An 18,834-nucleotide genomic window follows, 5' to 3' on the forward strand; every position below is an offset into this window, starting at 1 on the left:
AGGACTTATAACAAATGTCAGCAGTAATTTGGTGCTCAACCTGCCCTGTACATCTTAAACAACCTGAGGATAACCAGCTGCACTATCTATTCTAGATCAACTAGAAACCACGTTAAACTGTTTTAACTATATGTCCAGCAGGTCAGCGTAGGATTTATAAATATAATTTCTCACCTGCCCATCAGCATCAAAGGCCAAACACGCCACACCATGAGTGTGAACATCTCTCAGTATAGAGACGGTTGTCAGAGTATACGAGTCCCAAACACAGATGTATGGATCCTTCCCAACCTGACCTGTGGCCACCTGGATCTTATCGGGATGAAGAGCCAGACTGAGAACAAAACACATGCAATGAGTTTTATTATATAGACAGAGACAATCAATGGGCCCTATTTTAACGATCTAAGCGCATTGTCTAAAGCGCACAGCGCAACGTCTAAATGGGCGTGTCCGAATCCACTTTTGCTAATTTAACGACAGGAAAAATGTTTTTTGCGCCGAGCGCATGGTCGAAAAGGGTAGGTCCTATTGTAATGGGAGTATTTTGGGCGTAACGTGCAGTAAACCAATGAGAGTCACAGCTCTCATCCCCTTTAAAAGCCAGTTGCTCTGGCGCTATGTCTAATCCCTATTTAGATGACGAACTTTGTAAACTGAAAAACTAAGCGGAGGAAGAAGATCCCCAGTTTAAGATTAATGTTAAATAATTATGTTGTTTTTCCACTTGTATTGAAATTGTTATTTTTTTATTAAAACCTTTAAAACCCGTTTTCTTTTAGTCATGGAAGTAAAAATTAGGCTTGTAATTGCTTTAAATGTATGGCTATCCAATATCATCAAAAAATAATTTACAAGTATCTAAGATAAGGTTTGTACTCTAAAAATACTTTATTTGTAACAAACAGGAGATAAAGAATTTACTAACGGCTCTCCTCACGTTTCAGCACTTTGGACAGGGGTTTTTTTAGCAAAGAGTTTTTTTAAGCATTACTTAAAAATGTTTCTCATCTCACCATATCCACAGGTACAGAGTCATCATATACAATAAATCCGTGAGGTAGCATAAAAAAAAAACATTTAAAAACAGATGCATTTGTTTAAAGCAAAGCATTTATTTACTTACCAGGCTACAGGTGAAGCAGCTCTTTGTGCCTTCTAACGTCTCATAATTAGTCCTCATTTATGTCCAAGAGACTCAATAATAATCTTTTACATTCAATCCTTTAATCTTTCATATTTAAAAGCATTTGTATGCTGCTGCGCATTCATGTACCTTGTGATAAGCAAACCCGCGTTGTCCTCCCGTGTATAGGCGCATTTTACTAATGCGCTCTTTAAATAACATAAAACACATTGCGCCATTGACTTTAGACTTTAGACCAGGTTTTTGTTGGTCAATGGCGTAGTCTATTTTAGTTGCCTCAAAATAGCAACGCGCCAACAATGCGCCTGAACACACCTCGTTTTCAGACCAGAACGCCCATGGGCGCAAAAGGGGGCGCAAATGCATTTGCTATTTAAACAACGCGGCGCTAAACGTGAAAATTAGGGTGGAAACTAGCGAAAGACACTTGCGTCGCGCATTGCGCTGCATTGCGCCGGGTGTAAGATAGAGCCCAATGTGTTTTGTTTGATATTTTTTATATCAAGTAAACTAGAGTAGAGAGTCACAAGCATTTCTAAATGATGTTTGTGTAATAAAAATCTGTTCTCATCTTTGATTCATTTCTCACATAATAATGAGAGACTACAGATGCCCAATAAAGAACTGAACTGTTGAAATATAAACAGCAGGATCAAGATGAGATCACATTGACTTTTCTTCTGTCAGAAAGATTGGACTAAATTTACTCTCGAGTTAAAGCTCAGAGACACTAAAACAGTACGACATTACTGAGCAAAAGATAAATAAATCAGAAGAAAAGCAGCATATTTTCCTGCTGATAGATAAATCACAGAGATCATGGAGTAATACATCACCTTCAGCAAATGAGCTCTATGAGAAAAGACGTCTCCAATGGTTTAATAAATGCAGTTTTATTTCCTGTTTTAACATCTTTCCTTTTGAATAGAAAGTTGTGGCAAGACTCTGTCTAAATTCATAACCTTTTGTGTTTGCATCACAACGCAGCAGAATTATGATCTAATACTCGATATTGCTGTCGAATTAAAGATGACATTAGAAAGAAGAGGAATATTCTCATTCTGAAGATCATCTCATTTATATTCTGTATCATCAATTATTTCAGTATTATTATTATTATTATTATTATTATTATTATTATTAGTGTTGCTGTAGCACACAAATATAGACGTTTTTTATTGGACGCACGTGCGTTGTCTCGTTTATGCGTCTGGACAGAACTTAACTTCCAGCCTCTGTTTGTTTAATGGTCTAACCAGTGGCTAAAATCAACTCTGGAAAAAAATGTTTTTTTGCTTTAGCTATGAAATATGAACTACGGTAATTTACTTGTTGTTTATTTTGCTTGTTATCAGAAATAAACTACTCTAAAGGGACTCTGTTGTTATTGATTCTTAGCAGAGTTTACCAGAAGTTACGTTTGTTTATGTTGTTCCTGCTGAAACCGTCTATACAATAGGTCTATATTAATTATAATTTTTGTTTATTTTTTTGTAATGCCAGTAAAACTTCTGGTAGGGCAAGTAAAAAACTGAACTCAAAAATGTTCTCCAGATCTGCTCCAGAAAAAAATTAACACATTATACTTCAAAAGCCATCACAAAACACATGGTATTATTTACTAAATCTTCTTGTCAGTTGAATGAAACCACAAACAAATATAATTGCTAACTAACCTACATACAGTGTGCGCTGTACTGTACTTATAAACGAGTCCAGAAACACACGGTTTAAATTTGCTCATCCGCTTCATATGGGATTGTCATGTATTGGGAGAAAACACTGTTCCTGAATCAATATGTTGTCCTGTATTATGTGCATAACTGTTGGTATAAGAACGTGGTTGTAAAACATTTGAATCTCATTTAAGTGATTTCTGGGTAATTAAACGTTTGATAAAAATAAAAAACAAGTAAAAAAAGACACTTATGTAAATACATATGAACTGTTTGGTCAAAATTATTGCAAGGGGCACTTTAGTGTTGCCTGTATATTGGTAGGGATACGTCCCTAGCTTGCCTACCCAAATCGACGCCCTTGGTAGCACACAACCTAAAGTGGTTTATTATATGAATTATTAAGCATGTGCAAAGGTCACAGTCATTTTGTTTTCAGTGATTTAGGGGAGGAGAACCTGTGACCTTTACTGTAGTATCTCACTATAACAGCATCACCCTGATCTGTGCCATCAACATCAGCAGGAGCATCAGGACAGAAGTTTCCTCCCAAACGCAGATCAAAGATAGATTAAACAGGGCTAAGCTCCCACTGAGAGAGTTTGGAGAAAGATCAAAGTTACTCCACACGTCCACAAGCCAGCGGCTCTGCTGTTTGCCAATGCAGTTACATTAAACAGATGTGCAGCCAGAAATGTGTGTACATGAAAGATCACTAATGAGATTTTTAACATCTCATCAAATCAAGACCTTTTCATAAAGACTTCAGAGTCTGTACCATATTTTGGCAATGTCTCAAACTGTGCTTAGATTTACAAATATGCTACAATTAAAAATCAGCGATCTCAATCTTATCAGACTTTCTTGTGCAGTGCTATCTGTATTATTTTATTGCTTTCTGCTCTTAATATATAATAAAAATGAAGAGAAATAACGAAGAATCTTGAGCAATTAAATGTTCTTGAAGGTTCATCATCTGCATTAGTGAGAGAGATGTGATGGCGAGAGATGAATGGAGGAATATTGTGACCCTGAAGAGAGATCATGATGATGTGCAGCTGTAAATCTCTGCAGTATGAATCAAACACTTTACTGATACAGTACAGAGCGCTCGGTCTGCATATGTGCACACAAAAACATCTCATAATTATATCTATGTTAAAGACTTTCACTCAAATATCCTCAATCAAGGCAAGCTTATATGAAGAGTCAACTGAACCTTACAAAACCTGCTCAAGATGAGCTGTATTTGACCATAAACTGGAACTGTTTGTGTGTATATATGTGCACATGGACGTCATGCTGTAGTGTCAGTGTGTGAGAGAGAGACTACGTCTGTGTGATTGCAAGATAAATGTGCATGCATGTGTGTGTGTGTGTGTGTGTGTGTGTGTGTGTGTGTGTGTGTGTGTGTGTGTGTGTGTGTGTGTGTGTGTGTGCCCCCACAGATGTTTTAGTTGTGATTCTCTCTGGGGATCATGTTGAAGTCATTGAATCACTGAACAGCTGAAGGATTGTGGGAAAGATTGATATTCTACAAATGAACACCAGTGAGCAGGTGAGACAGAGACAGACAGACAAAGAGAGAGAGAGAGAAAGAGAGCGAGAGAGCGCAAGATGCACAATAGTGGATTTTTGCCGAAATTCAATGAGCATATTATTTTCATCTTATTTTAGCCGATAGCTAATGTTGATACAGATATAAGAAAATTGTGACTTGTTTTGTTTTACAGTTTTTTTCTAAGAATTACCAAATGAAAATGAAACACTGCACACTCTCTGTATGAATTAAATACGCACTATTTTTATCAAGGTAGGCTACAAATGCTCTTCCCCAAAAGGAGTGAGTGAGTAATTGTTTCATTGTCCTTTGTTTAATATCAATAATCAATAATATCATAATAACTTCTGTGATGACGAATGACTGTAATGATTGTGTTCAAAGGGCACCTATAGTCCGATTCATGATTTTACATTTCCTTTGGTGTGTTAGTGTGTATTATTTCATGTTAATGATATGCAAAAGATAAAAACCCAAAGTAAACGATGACGCAAGTTATTGTCTCTAAGGTAAATCTCTTTTCTTGGACTACAACAAACACACGGATTGTAGGCAACAGTTTACTTTCTGGGATTGTTGATGTAGACAAGACCGACATTATCATAATTCCTCACGCTTCAGACTCACAGCCTGTAAGTTAACTCCTGTTAGCAACTGAATCTTTCAAACATGGTAAGGAGCGTATTCAAGCCAATCACAACGTACAGATTAGCCGGCCAATCAGGGACACAAAGCTTTTCAAATCCGTGTGTTTCAGGAAGAGAGTGAAACCTGGAGCTACAAAAATGTATGGTGTGTGAAAATAATGTGTATTTTTAACCATAAACCACGCGAACACATTGTATTATACCAAATACACAAAATAACATTGTTTTTAGCAATGAAATAGTTGCTCTTTAAACTCAAGATGTGTGTCACGCAGTTAAGCCAGGATCATGGAGCCGTATTATATACACACTGTAATATGATTGTGCTCCTGTATAGCTCAGTGGTCGAGCATTGTGTTAGCAGCACAAAAGTTCAAACCAAGGGAACACAAAAATAAACCTTGTAATGCATTGTAAGTCACTTTGGATAAAAGCGTCTGCTAAATGCATAAATGTAATGTAAATGTTGTAACACTTTCTCTGTAGAAGCTGATCGTGGATACATTTGAACTGTTCATGATCTAATAGTCCAGCAGACATGATGTCCATATATAACAGTCCTTACAAACATCATGTGATAAATCAACACATCTTTATATCCACAAATCATATCTGCCTAATGCTGATTATTTATTTATACTTTATGGCATTATCAGCAGATAATATTCATGTGCCAAAGCGACTTACAGTGCATTAGAATATACATTTTTATCAACATATGTGTTCCCTATAGGGATCAAACCCATGACTACTGCGTTGCAAACAATCACTATAGAGAGGCCGACGACACACAGACAGCAGAAGAAAACAGACTGTGACCGAACTAAATACGTCGTATGCATGTATTTTGAACTACTCTTTGAATCTCAAGAGAAAATATCATGTGCTTGAAGAAGCCAAAATGTTTTTGCAATGCTTACAAAATAGCAGTTAAACATTTCTAACACATTCAATATTGTGCTTTTAAAATATAAATCACAATAACTAAACTATCAGAAAGGTTAAAAACCACACAAACACATCCTGACAACCACAGATCACATCTACATTTCTTATATTTCACAGATCTCAAACCTGAACTTTAACACTGTTATTCTGCTGATTTGAAATCTCTGATGTTTCTTTGAGGAAAAGCACATTTTCATTTATACATCAATGTACATCATTACAAAACAACAGAAAGCTAAACTCCCATGTGGCTTATACAAAAATATCTGTGCTATTTTAACTAAAGAAAACACGTGACAGAGCAGAATCTGTTCATTAGAATAACACAATTATGAACGCATCTCCAACAAGAAATAAGCAGCGACATAATGAACGCTCAAAAACATGATGGGAAATTTACTGCAGATAAATGAAGAAAAATAAACCTGCACTCTCCTCTTCTCTCTTTTAAATGAGGATCATGGGACGGACGGGCGCTGAATTTGAGCTGAAAGTAAATGGCCTGCATTTATATAGCACTTTCATGGCCATCCAAAGCGTTTAAACATTTTGCCTCACATTCACCCATTCACTCACACATGGCGGTGTCAGCCATGCAAGGCGCCATCCAGCTCGCCGGGAGCAGCTGGGGTTAGGTGTCTTGTTCAAGGACACCTCGACACTTGGTCAGGTGGAGCCGGGGATTGAACCACCAACCTTGCAATTTATAGACAACCTACATGAACCACTGCTGCCCCTAAGTAATTCAGCAGAGCTTCTGATGTGTGTTAAAAACACTTTATGTTAGGAGTATGAAGACAATAGGGCTGGGTATTGGCAAGGGCCTCACAATACAATACATATAATGATACATGAGGCATGATAGAATGTATCATGGCACGATACGATACGTTGCATGTTAGGATACATTGCAATAATTTTTCTTCTAGATCAAAAAAGTAAAAAAAAATAGAGCTGAATATTTTTTACTTTTTTTAAAAAGCCAAGTGCTTCCACACATCGACTGTGAAAGCTACAGGTGTTTTTACATTTTCTGGAATTTTCTCACTCCCGCTTACTTCTCAGACATTGGCCGAATGGCCGTATATGACAGACAACTGGACAGCGACAACTACAGCAGCGGTGGAGGAGGTCGTTTGACGCACACAGAGGGATTTGATGGGTTTTTAAAATATCGACAGTAGAGATTGAAATATCGATCCACTATCGAGGGAAAATGTATCAAGATAGTTCGCTGTATCGATATTCTTGCACAGCCCTAAAAGACACATTTATTCATTTAACAGATGCTTTTAAACAAATGAGAGAGCATTTCATATTTTGTTAATGAGCAAAATTAAGCTAAAGTGACATAACACATTAAATATCATAAATATAATTGTGTTAAAGATAATATATCATTTTAGAATATCAAATATTGTTAAGATTCATGTGTTAAGACGGCAAAAAAAGTCCACCTTTACATCTCACGATTAGCACAAAACTTAAATCTCATCATCAGTATTGAAATGTTGTTAGCAAGCAGGAGTGGATGATGAATTACAGAAGGAGCTGTTAACATGACAACGTTTCAAAAAAAACCAAGGACATTTTTGTGTGTTCATCTAGATCCATCTGTCTGTCTGTCTGTGTTTCCCAGCACTTTTTAACAGAACTAAAACTCATTTCACAATTACAATTCAAAAGATTATTAACTCTGATGTCACACAATAAAATGGAGACCAATAAACGGTCGAAAAAAAAAAACTCTTCAATGCCATAAAAGCATAAGCACATTTACACTAATGTGCCATAAGCATCATGCATGTTTCTTTATAGTACTGATAATATGACTTTAAATAGCAGTTTGTCCGTCCCCTTAGGCAGTGAAATGAACTGGGTTAATATACTCGCTCGTGACCACTGCGTGTCTTTTCTAGTATCTGACAGAACTCAACAACACCAGCGAGAGAGAGAGAGAGGGTTATTGAAAATACACTTTGTCTTGTTCATACAAACTGTGTCTTCTTTATTAATTTCAGGGTGAAGTGACCTGACTAGTGTTCATATGATGGAGCTGCATCAAAGCTGTTCTCAATTACACAAAACCTCTTTCTGGTGACACACTGCTAATCGAGGTGAGGGGACGCATGAGACAATTAACACTAATGACTAAATCCATCAGATGTGGGCTCACCCTGCAATGCCCTTATGCACGCACCCTATCTCCTTTACAGAAAGTAACCTGCACCAAACTCCAGTTTCACAAACAGGCCATTAAAGCTCATTATAAACAAACATGACAGAGATACAAACAGGATCCAGCAGCATTCGCTGAAAGTCTGGTCCAGATGATAATTGCCATGAATGGAATCAGATGATAAGAATAGCATTCAACCCTCAGGCACAAACAGAGCCTCCGTGTATTCCGCTCATCCCGGATGTCTCACATTTGACAGCTGGGAAAACTTTTATTGGAACAAATGTTGTTAAATCTGCTTGGCTCTCTGTCACAACACAGTCCACAGACCAAATGCTTGTAACCACTACCTAAAAATAAACATTTCTACAAATGAAATACACAAGAATGAAGCTGGTAAAAATGAATAACTGTGGCCTAGCTTCCTCTTTTTTAATGTCTTCAGTATAACGAGCGACCCTGAACAGCAGCTAATGATGATACAAAAACAGAATTCTCGGAAATCAAATGATGAAAATATTGATAATGCAATTACACATGCGATCAAAATATATAACACTGTGTCAAATTCACCAAGTTAAATGTTTGATCAATTTTCCATCGTTAAAGGAACCCTCCACTTTTATTGAAAATAGACTTATTTTCCAGCTTCCTAGAGTTAAACATTTGAGTTTTACCATTTTGGAATTCATTCAGCCGATCTTCGGGTCTGGTGGTACCACTTTTAGCATAGCTTACCATAATCCATTGAATCTGATTAGACCATTAGCATCGTGCTCAAAAATAACCAAGGAGTGTATGCAGATGATATTGTTCTCTTTTTGTCAAATCCTGAGCGGTCAATTCCTTTACTATTAGATCTTATAGAATCTTCAGTCGATAATTGTCAGAAGAGTGAATTCATGTCTTTAAATGCAGAACTTATACCTTATACAAAAGACAGTGCTGTATAGAGCAATGGTGGCATGGAATTCTCTTCCGCAGTTTTTGATTTTGGGAATGAATGCAATGAATTTTCGTAAAAGATTAAGACTTTATCTGTTTACATTAGAATAATTGTTATTATTTATATTTGTTGCTTTTCTTATATGAATGGTTAAAGAGTAGTGGTAGTATTGCTGTAACTGTGTATTGTGAGAATGAATAATGTAGAGCTGTTGTTGTTTTTGTTGTTTTTTGTTTGTTTTTATTTTTAGTACGTAGTTGTATTGTTATGTATTAATGTGTGCACTCCATTTTTGTCTGTATAATGTATGGTTTTATGTTATAGGAATATATACATTTTTTGTTGTTGAAGTCTATAGACCCCAGGAAGAATAGCTGCTGCCTTTGCAGCAGCTAATGGGGATCTTAATAAACAAACAAACAAACTTGATGTTGAATTCTTACATAACCTCCCTTTCAAAATCACAAATAGACTTAATTATCTTCAAGTTGTCGTGCCCATAAACCCTAAATTAATTCAAGGTTCCCCCACCTTAGTCAACTTCAAATTCAAGGACTTTCCAGGTCCACAAATTCAAGGACTACATGTGGGGACACATTTCAAGTGAGAGCAAGGTTACATTGCTGTGTTACCTTTTAAGATACACTGTTACAGTTCCTTTTCGAGGGAACTCGCGCTGCGTCACTGAGGTCTGAATGTGCAGTGGCGTGTTTACCATTTTGGTGGCCCTTTGCAAAGTCCAAGAACCGGGGCCCCCATGCCCCAGCATTTTTGTCCAAGGTTTTTCATTTGAATTGCACAACAATAATATTCAGTATATAGAATTAAGTGAGATATATAAACCTGGTTTATTTTGTTTTACACTGCTTAAAATAACACTAAATTGTTAGTTTGGTATGACAAAAATTTTTGGCTTAAAAAAAATGTTCACGCCCCTCTCAGATATATATTTTGCTTGCAAATGTATTATAGGATGTATTTAAAACAATGTAATTAAAACTGCAACTTCAGTGTCTGAAATCTTACTAAAAAAAACTAAATGAGGAAAAAGAGGAAGCATTAGATTAAGATTCATACTGATCTAACAAGTAAGGGATAATGTAGAGGCAGCCGGTAGTTATCGGGAAATAAGCCCCGACAGTGTGATCAGGACCCGACGCGAAGCGGAGGGTCTTGTATCACACTGAAGGGGCTTATTTCCCGATAACTACCGGCTGACTCTACATTATCCCGCTTATTACACGGCTACTTGTCACATAAGAAAAAAACTGGACATGAATATGAATTTGAAACATTTTATTGGCATATTTGTTTTAAATTAACATTTTTATCCTTCCGCGAAACTTTGCACAGATGCATAAAATGATCGTAATACCTTATTAAGATCCTCTGCTTCATACTTGTCTGTCTCCATTTTTTCTCTTTTAGCCAGTCTTTGAGAAGTTTTAATGCCCATTCTGTATTTTTTTGTGTGTTGGCTTCGTAGCTGTCATGCTCTATTTTGTCAAGTTCAGTCTCAGTAAACTCTCTGTGTCTAGTCGTGGTTGTCCAGTGTTTGTCACAAGATGGCGCCAAACAAACAGTAATCTTTATTGATCTTTATTGGCGCGGAGCGATCTTACTCGTAAAAGTAGTCCGGCTATGCGTTATTATTTTGGAGCGGTTATTATTCGAAAAGAACGAACCTGCAAATGTCTCAACTGACCAATCAGAATCAAGCATTCCAGAGAGCCGTGTAATAAACTGAACTAATTAACACCAGCAAACAACATTGTAAGTTGGTTATTGCTTGAATTTATGGATGGGAATCACATAAAACTCTTATGTTCATATTGCAAAAACAAACTTACTGTGAGATACAACAAGCTTATAGACTAGAAATACACTAAAGATGATATTTTAATGACAATGATGAGATACAGAATATGATTTATGTATTTTCCACGTGATTTAAACCCCTGCGTGGTGTCTTTATCATGTTTATACCTGTACGAGTGTGGAACAAAAGATGCGTGTCATCAAACCGAACCACCAATCACAGGTGTGAAGCCCAAAGTCTTTAAAGTAAACTTGACCATCGAGTGAATGTTGTGCAGGTACGAGAGCACAGAGAGAGTCGAGCGAGCGCTCATTCCAGCACTTGTGTGGCTGCATTTGTGCGCGCTGAGCAGAGGTGCGCTTTCCCGTAGAGTTTCGCTCATGAAGTAGCCTATATGTGCCCTCGCGAGGATGAGCGCAAATATTATTCTACGTGCATACTCCCACATCTCTCGCTCGCGCGTGCTTTATCCGTACCTTAGATTCAGGGCTGAATAAACGTGACATACTTTCCCACACCTTGTGGCCAGTAGGGGGCCCCCAAGCCCACGAGGCCCCACGCAATTGCGTGGTTTGCGTGGTGGGTAAACACGCCACTGTGAATGTGTATATCAAATTCAACCAATGGTGAGGCTTAATGACAAAGACAGGGTGACGTGGGAGTCAGGAAGTATATCGCTATCTGAAATATTGCCAAAGACGGCGTTACAGAGACTCAGGAAGTATGGCAAGGGAGACGCAGTGTCTCGTTCCCTTCTCAGGGAACAACAGTTACATACGTAACCTGAGACGTTTTCATGTGTCAAACACAACTATGCAAAAAAGCATTTTGGTATGAATCAACATTCACATACAGAAGATATAAGCATTTAAAGCGAACAGTTTAACACTTGTGCTTAAAAAGTCTAGAATTTTTATGATATTATCCTACACTACACAGGGAATAATATGGATTTTTTTTCCATAAAAATTTCTTGCATAAAATAGTTTCAACCACTTTCACTGACCTGTATCTATGTATGTATATTTTCAAAAACTTCCCAGGGCCTTGATATTTTTTAAGGACCCATGGGAACCCTGTTAATTTTTAAGATGAATTTTCTAAAGAAATTAGAGGATCTAAAAGTAGACATTGGCAAATGGAGGACTGAATGATAGCTTGTATAAATGCTGTCAAAATGGTTTCTCTGCATAGATTCCTATTTCAAAATGTACCTATTTCTTGACCAAAGCTTTCTTCAAATCATTAAGACTCTGTAATTTTCCTTCCTTCTATCTGGGGCTTAAAAGCTCACAGAATATCCAAAATACATTTACAAAATCCAAAAGAGGAAGGTGGGCTAGGGCTTCCTTTCTTCTTGCATTATGGCAGTGAATGCGAGAGCCCTTGTTTATTGGCAGGAGGATTATAAAACAGAAATATCAATTTACACTCCCCTCTGCGTTGCTATTGAAAAGAATGGCATTAAAAGCAGTTCACTCCCAGCACTTCTCTTTTGTGCTTCTGGATTTCTTTTCTTGTTTCAAACTGTTTGAAAATATGGCACCAAATTAAGAAGGGATGCCAATTACCTGACGCTGCTATTTTTGCCCCAGTATATCGCAATCACGCATTTCCCACTTCTCTCACAGATGCAACATTCAACATGTGGAGGCCGAGCAGTACAGTTTCTTTGAAAGACTTTGGGCCCTATTTTAACGATCTGAAACGCAAGTGCGAAGCGCAACGCGCAAGTGAGTTTGTGGGCGGATCTTGGGCGCTGTTGCTATTTTCCCGGCGTGAGAAATAACTCTTGCGCCGGGCGCAAATCAATAAGGGGTTGGTCTGAAGTAGGTTCATTATTCATAGGTGTGGTTTGGGCGTAACGTCAAATAAACCAATCAGAACGCTAGCCAACATTCCCTTTAAACGCAAGGGCGCAAGTTCCATGGCGGGTTGCTATTATTATGACGGATTTACCAGGCGCACGCCAGGAGCGGTTCACAGCCGAGGAGACCCACGTCCTTGTACGGGGGAATCCCACGCTTGCCAGCATAAATCGGGCACGCCGTGTAACGGGAGGTGGATCTGCCTCAGGACTTGACGCCAGCAGAGGACATCGCTGCGTCCACCCTCACCGCTGAAAGGGTTTGGGGGCTTTGAAATCGGACCCAAGAAACGCAAGCAAGGTCCAACCCCAAAGTACTCTTACAAATCAAGTTCATATACATTAAGGTTTCTTATGAAAACATTTTAATTATTATTTACATAAAATAAACGTAATACAGCCACACAACAAAGTTATGAAAATATTTTAATCGTTATTTGCATGAGAATAAATAAAAACTATCACCACAATGCTCACCACTATGATTCCCCTTATCTCGTGTATTAATATTTTTAAGTCTAACAATTTATGATTTGCAAAAATAACTGTTGCATCTGTGTAGATTAGATAAGCAAAGTGTATGCGCGTTGTGCACCCTATACATTATGGTCAAGCATGCGCCCTTAAAATAGCATAATGAACAACGCGCAACGCGCCACTGACTTTAAACTTTTTTTTTCTGGTCAGTGGCGCAATTGTTTTTTGAAACTGCAAAATAGCATCAGGGATGGTTTGCGCCGGAACACGCCTCTTTTTTGCGCTGAACCACCCAGGGAGCGCAAGTTCATTCCCTAGTTTGCCGACGTGCTTCTGTGACGGGAAAAACCCGCTGTGCGCCGGGGCAAAATACGAATGATACATGCGTCACGGACAAAGTCAATTGCGCTGGGTGCAAGATAGAGCCCATTAACTTATATATATTAACTTACATTTTGCTTCTTTCCCTCAATTAAAGGAGAAGTTCTCTCTTTCCACTACACACTTTTTCAGATACCTATAGATCAGAAATGATGTACATCATGTATTGCCTAGTTTTGAGTCTTTAAGCCAGAGGAAATAAGGATTTATGTACTACTGTTGGGCTCACCTGATTCCAAACATTTGATTTCAGATGTTGTAATTGCGTTCTTTCAAAAAGTGAATTTTTCAATGCACTCAATGCTTGGGAGGAGGAATTAGGTAAACAGATAGGAGACTCATTCCTGTTCTATTCATTCTTGGCATTAGTTCATTCAATTTAAGGTGATAGATTACATTATTCAAAATCTAAATTGTACAGGATTTTCCCAACCATTTATCCTACATGTGATCGGTTATATCCTAACCCATCTTTATTGGACATGCCCCAAACTTTAAAAAAACTTTTGTGTGACATATTAAAGTGGTTTTCTGACATGTATTGTTTTGTGTTCACTTTTGATCCAGAAATTGCACTATTAGGATATTCTGTTTCTTTGTCGGACCAAAATGTTTCTGTAGGAAGCACCATTACTTATGGGATGATTATTGCAAAGAGCATCATTCAAAGACTTTGGAAATTGAATACTGCTTCTCAGTTAAAGACCTGGTTGACTTATCTAATGGGAATATTACACAAGGAGAGAGTCCGGTGTGGAATTATGGATAACCTTGATTAATTCTACAGTATATGGCAACCATTTCTGGATCATATTAACCAATTAAATGCTGACTCTGACTGCATATACGCCCTGGTTCTTAGTTTTTTGTATTATCATTTTTTAATGGTTGATGATATTAACAATTGTAAACAATCATTTATATTGTTGTCTTTTTGTTAATAATATCACTCATTGATTCATATATGTTTTTTAAAATCCCTTTTTGATTTTGTGTACAATTCTAATAAAAATTTATTTATTTTTTATTTAAAACTTGATTCTTCTGTAGTTACATCGTGTAAAAGTTGCAAATTCAAAGTTGCAATTTTCTATGCCGATATGGCTAGGAACTATATTCTCATACTGGCTTAATAATCAAGGACTTTGCTGCCGTAACATGGCTGCAGCAGGCGCAATGATATTATGCAGTGCCTGAAAAAAGTCCCCTTGATAACTTTCAATAGCAGGGGACTATTTTTGGCCGTCGGTCTTAGAAGAAAATGTAATAAAAAAAATTAAACTCTTTGGTTATTTTTGAGTGTGATGCTAATGGTCTAATCAGATTCAATGGATTATGCTTTATGCTAAAAGTGGTACCACCAAACCTGGAGATTGGCTGAATGGATTCCAAAACAGTAAAAATCAAATGTTTAACTCTAGGGGAGCTGGAGTTAGTCTGAAAAGTGGTTCCTTTAAATATTAGTACTGTAAAGGGAAAATTGCTCTGACAAATATTTTCTCAACTAAGGCCGTATTTACATTGCATGTTTAAAGTGACTCGATTTTCTGACCCTCATGTGGCACAGATCAGATATGACCCACGAACGTGTAAGCAGGAAAAAAGCACATAGACCTTCTTTACACTTTCAGTCCAAATCTGATTTTGGTGCATATCCGATTGGAATCCAATCATATTTAGCCAAAACCCACAAGAAATCCATTTTTTTCTAATCCATTTCACACAACATCCAGAGGTGGATTGAAATCCGTTTCAAATTGCATTTCCAGAAATCCATTTCAGTCTGACTGCTCTGATCACATTTGTGTAGCTTTTTGGTTACGTCATCCTGTCACGTCACGTAAAACGCAACCTTTGGAACTGTCCATTTCTGACAAAATCATATGGGTGTGTATGAGAAAAGTCCATGTATTGGGGAATATAGTTTCTACAACGTCTAGGCAGATTATGGTGCCAGCGCGATGTCATAGAAACAGTGCAGATCATCCAGAACACGATAGAACGCTACAGGACGCACAGATCGGATCTGAACAGTTGTGATACACAATATGGACAGTAAATCTGTCAAACTGGATATGCAACAAAATCAGATTTGGACGGCCAATGTGAACAAGGTAATAAACTCTGATATTCGCTAATCGATTTCAGGCTTTATTCATAAGTGGAAATAAATCGAATATGAATCAAATACATGCATTCGCGTCTGCAATGTAAGCGGACACATCGGATATTCCCATGTCAAGACGTGTTGTGCATCATTGAAAATGCGACGCTGGCAAATGACTTCAACCCACCACCACCCGTGATCACATGACTCTTCTTAGCAGCGCAATCGAGGATGACAGCTGCATCTAATGGAGCACTGTTGAAGTTTCTGTCTTGTTACAAAAATAAAGCTCCATAATCTTGTATAATCATTTCATCTGTCTCAACATTTTACTTCCTCATTGGTTAAGCTGTTCCAAGTCAGTAAGTCTACCTTGAATTGTTTTGTCAAGTGTTTAGTGTAAATGCAGATATTGGATACGAGTCGCTTTTAAAAGAAAATGTCAAAAAAATCGGATACAGGCAACAAATCAGAATTGGGCATCAAGATTTGCAGTGTAAATTCAGCCTAACTCCGCCAACAACCCTGCTTCAACGGTTCCTTCATCCCTGCTGGAAACACGAGTGTCCTCTGTTATGAGTCTCTGTACAGACCTGGAGGCAAAACACATTTCTTGCTTCTGTGCTTAACATGAAAAGGCTTTTGCTGGTAAAAGAACAGATTGCCATCACTGCTTTCAGGTCATCTAACAGTCAAACCCCATTATAAACCCTAGCAGCTCAAATCTTTCATATCAAAGTTATTTTTCCTATTTGTTGTCGTTTAATAATGTTGGTGTTTGTAAACATTTAAAAGACCCGGACCCTTTGTCGCTGGTGGGCTGCCGTCTAAAGCTCAGAAGAATCGATCCGTCCACGAGCCCACAGTCTGATAAGTGTGTGGATGGAAATGTTGAGATAGCATCAGGCGTTTAAGTGTGAATCAGATATAAACAACTTTACAATAAAGAAACAACTGTCTACAAAGATAACAGCAAAACAAACAAATACATAAACGAATCATGCAAAACAATTGCTCTTACAAAGAAGTACTGTGGCAGTACCATGGTACCGTGAAGCAGCATGGTAGAAAATGAATACTACTATATACATGTTTATACAGGTAAACCTAAAATAACATTATGCCGTTGTTTTATTTGACTTTACTTACTAGTAATTAAAATTAATGGGTGGATGAATAAATGATGTCGTGAAAAATCTCTCATGTGTACAGTATATGAAGAACATCTCACCTAATGATGTCATCGTTGTGTCCCAAATAAAACTTCTGTGTGTGTTCTCTGGTGTTGTAAACCACCCCGACTCCAGCGACGAAATAGACGATCTCCTTCCCAGCGGTGTAGTACAGGTTATTCCTGCACTGATGGCCCCTGTAGCCATGAATCCACTCTAATCGCAGCTGGCAGCGAGGGGCCGTCTTATCTGCCATCTTTCTAATGGCCTCTAATTTACAAATTCATTTAGCTGACTAACAGGAAACTTTCTGGAAGGACGGTCACTCTGATGGATCACCTTTTTTAGGGTTGGAACCCACAAGCCTTCAGTCAACAGCTCAGATCCACTAGGCAACACCAACCCTATGGCACTGCCACCATTCAATGTCCACTTTAAGTGCATGCATGCAGAATGAGGACCATAACTAAAAATAGAAGATGGTCACTGCTGGGTCACCTGTACAAGAACCGCCCAAAGATCCTGAAGGGTGTCATGAAGCAACCTAGATAACAATCAAGATAAGATATTTAAGATCAAATTTAGGCTTAAGGAATCAAAGTGCATCATGAAAAACCAATTGCGATTGACTAGACTAGTTGGTTGCACCTCCAAGCTTGTGCACCAATGTTTGGAATACAAATGCGTTTAAAGAAGAGCATGCTAAATCTTACCATAACCATTAACCAACCCAACAACTAGCTCATCTTCATCCAAATGCATCTACATCTTCATCCATGCATTTACAAGCTGGACAGCCTCAACACCTTCAGGATTGGATGTATTCAAGGCTATCACAAGTCGGTGTTTAGCAGAACATTGATCTGATCTATCGCCGTGTTTGCCTCAGGAAGCTCAACGGACGCCCTGAGAATCACACCTTCTCCAAAAGCGCTTGAACTTTCAGTCAAAGCCCATCGATTCCCACTGACACTCGGGCAAACTCATCTGATCGTTTCGTGATTAGGGATCGCAAAACCATCAACGACCGCATCCGAAATCCAGAAATCCTACTTCTAAACGGAGGGACAGAAGCAGAGATGCTGGTTTAGGTGGATTAATCCCTCCTCAGCGCATTTAGCGCAGCGGCAGGGGTTTCGAGCCGCTCTCGGTTGAGTTATTGACGTAATATTTTGCTGAATATGACTTCTGGTTTCTAGTAACCCGTTCAGCTTGGTTACTACGACGCCTTGTGGCCCGTTTCCGATGATGCCGACGAGCGATGAAAGAAGCGAGGCGCAAAGGCTCATGGGAGTTGTAGTTTTACACGGTCTCGGTCGCCATAGTGTTAAGCGCATACAAACCGACAAAAGAACTACAAAACCCATGAGGTCACAGTGCGCTGTCCAATGTGCTGAACATACGGGTCTTCAATTAAAATCGTGTAAGTTGGTTACATATGTATATACATATGAGAGAAACGAAACATTATACAATACACAAATTATTAAAATAATACAATTGATTTATTAAATCTTCACGTATTGATTTATTTAATGTATTGCTAATAGAATGTGAAATGCGGATCATAATTTGAAATCTAGGAACCAAATCAAATCATACTGAATAAACTAAATTCTTAAAAAATGACACTATGAAAAATAAAATTATTTTAGAAATACTTTACAAGTAAAATAGATTGCTTTTCACAGGAGGATATATAATCAATCGTTGCTACTGCATTTTTGCAAATATCTGATATTTGCAAAGATCTGACACGTGCGAAAGGCCATGTCCACGGTCACAGGGAGGACACGGGGAGGACATCCCAGCATTCCACAACGGAAGGAAATCCCACAATCAGTCGAAACACAGTCACGTGACGCATAAGCTCAAAGCGTCAGTCACCACAAGTGACCGAATCAAGA

At 38.1% G+C, this 18,834-nt stretch overlaps 1 protein-coding gene across 2 annotated transcripts in view; it reads right to left on the minus strand.

Moving 5' to 3' along the window:
* The window catches only part of eml6 (EMAP like 6), a 38,241-nt gene extending 20,129 nt beyond the window's left edge, over positions 1-18,112 (minus strand). For both annotated transcript variants that reach the window (XM_065259294.2, XM_065259293.2), the window contains exons 1-3: positions 17,641-18,112; positions 16,987-17,471; positions 175-334 (exon numbers count right to left, since the gene is read on the minus strand). In XM_065259294.2, coding sequence (XP_065115366.1) covers positions 175-334; positions 16,987-17,183 — 357 coding nt within the window. In that variant the 5' untranslated portion in view covers positions 17,184-17,471; positions 17,641-18,112. The remainder of the gene's footprint in view (positions 1-174; positions 335-16,986; positions 17,472-17,640) is intronic.
* Positions 18,113-18,834: the final 722 nt, after the last annotated feature.

This window comes from Paramisgurnus dabryanus, chromosome 14 (genome assembly GCF_030506205.2).
Source record: "Paramisgurnus dabryanus chromosome 14, PD_genome_1.1, whole genome shotgun sequence".
Lineage (NCBI taxonomy): Eukaryota > Metazoa > Chordata > Actinopteri > Cypriniformes > Cobitidae > Paramisgurnus > Paramisgurnus dabryanus.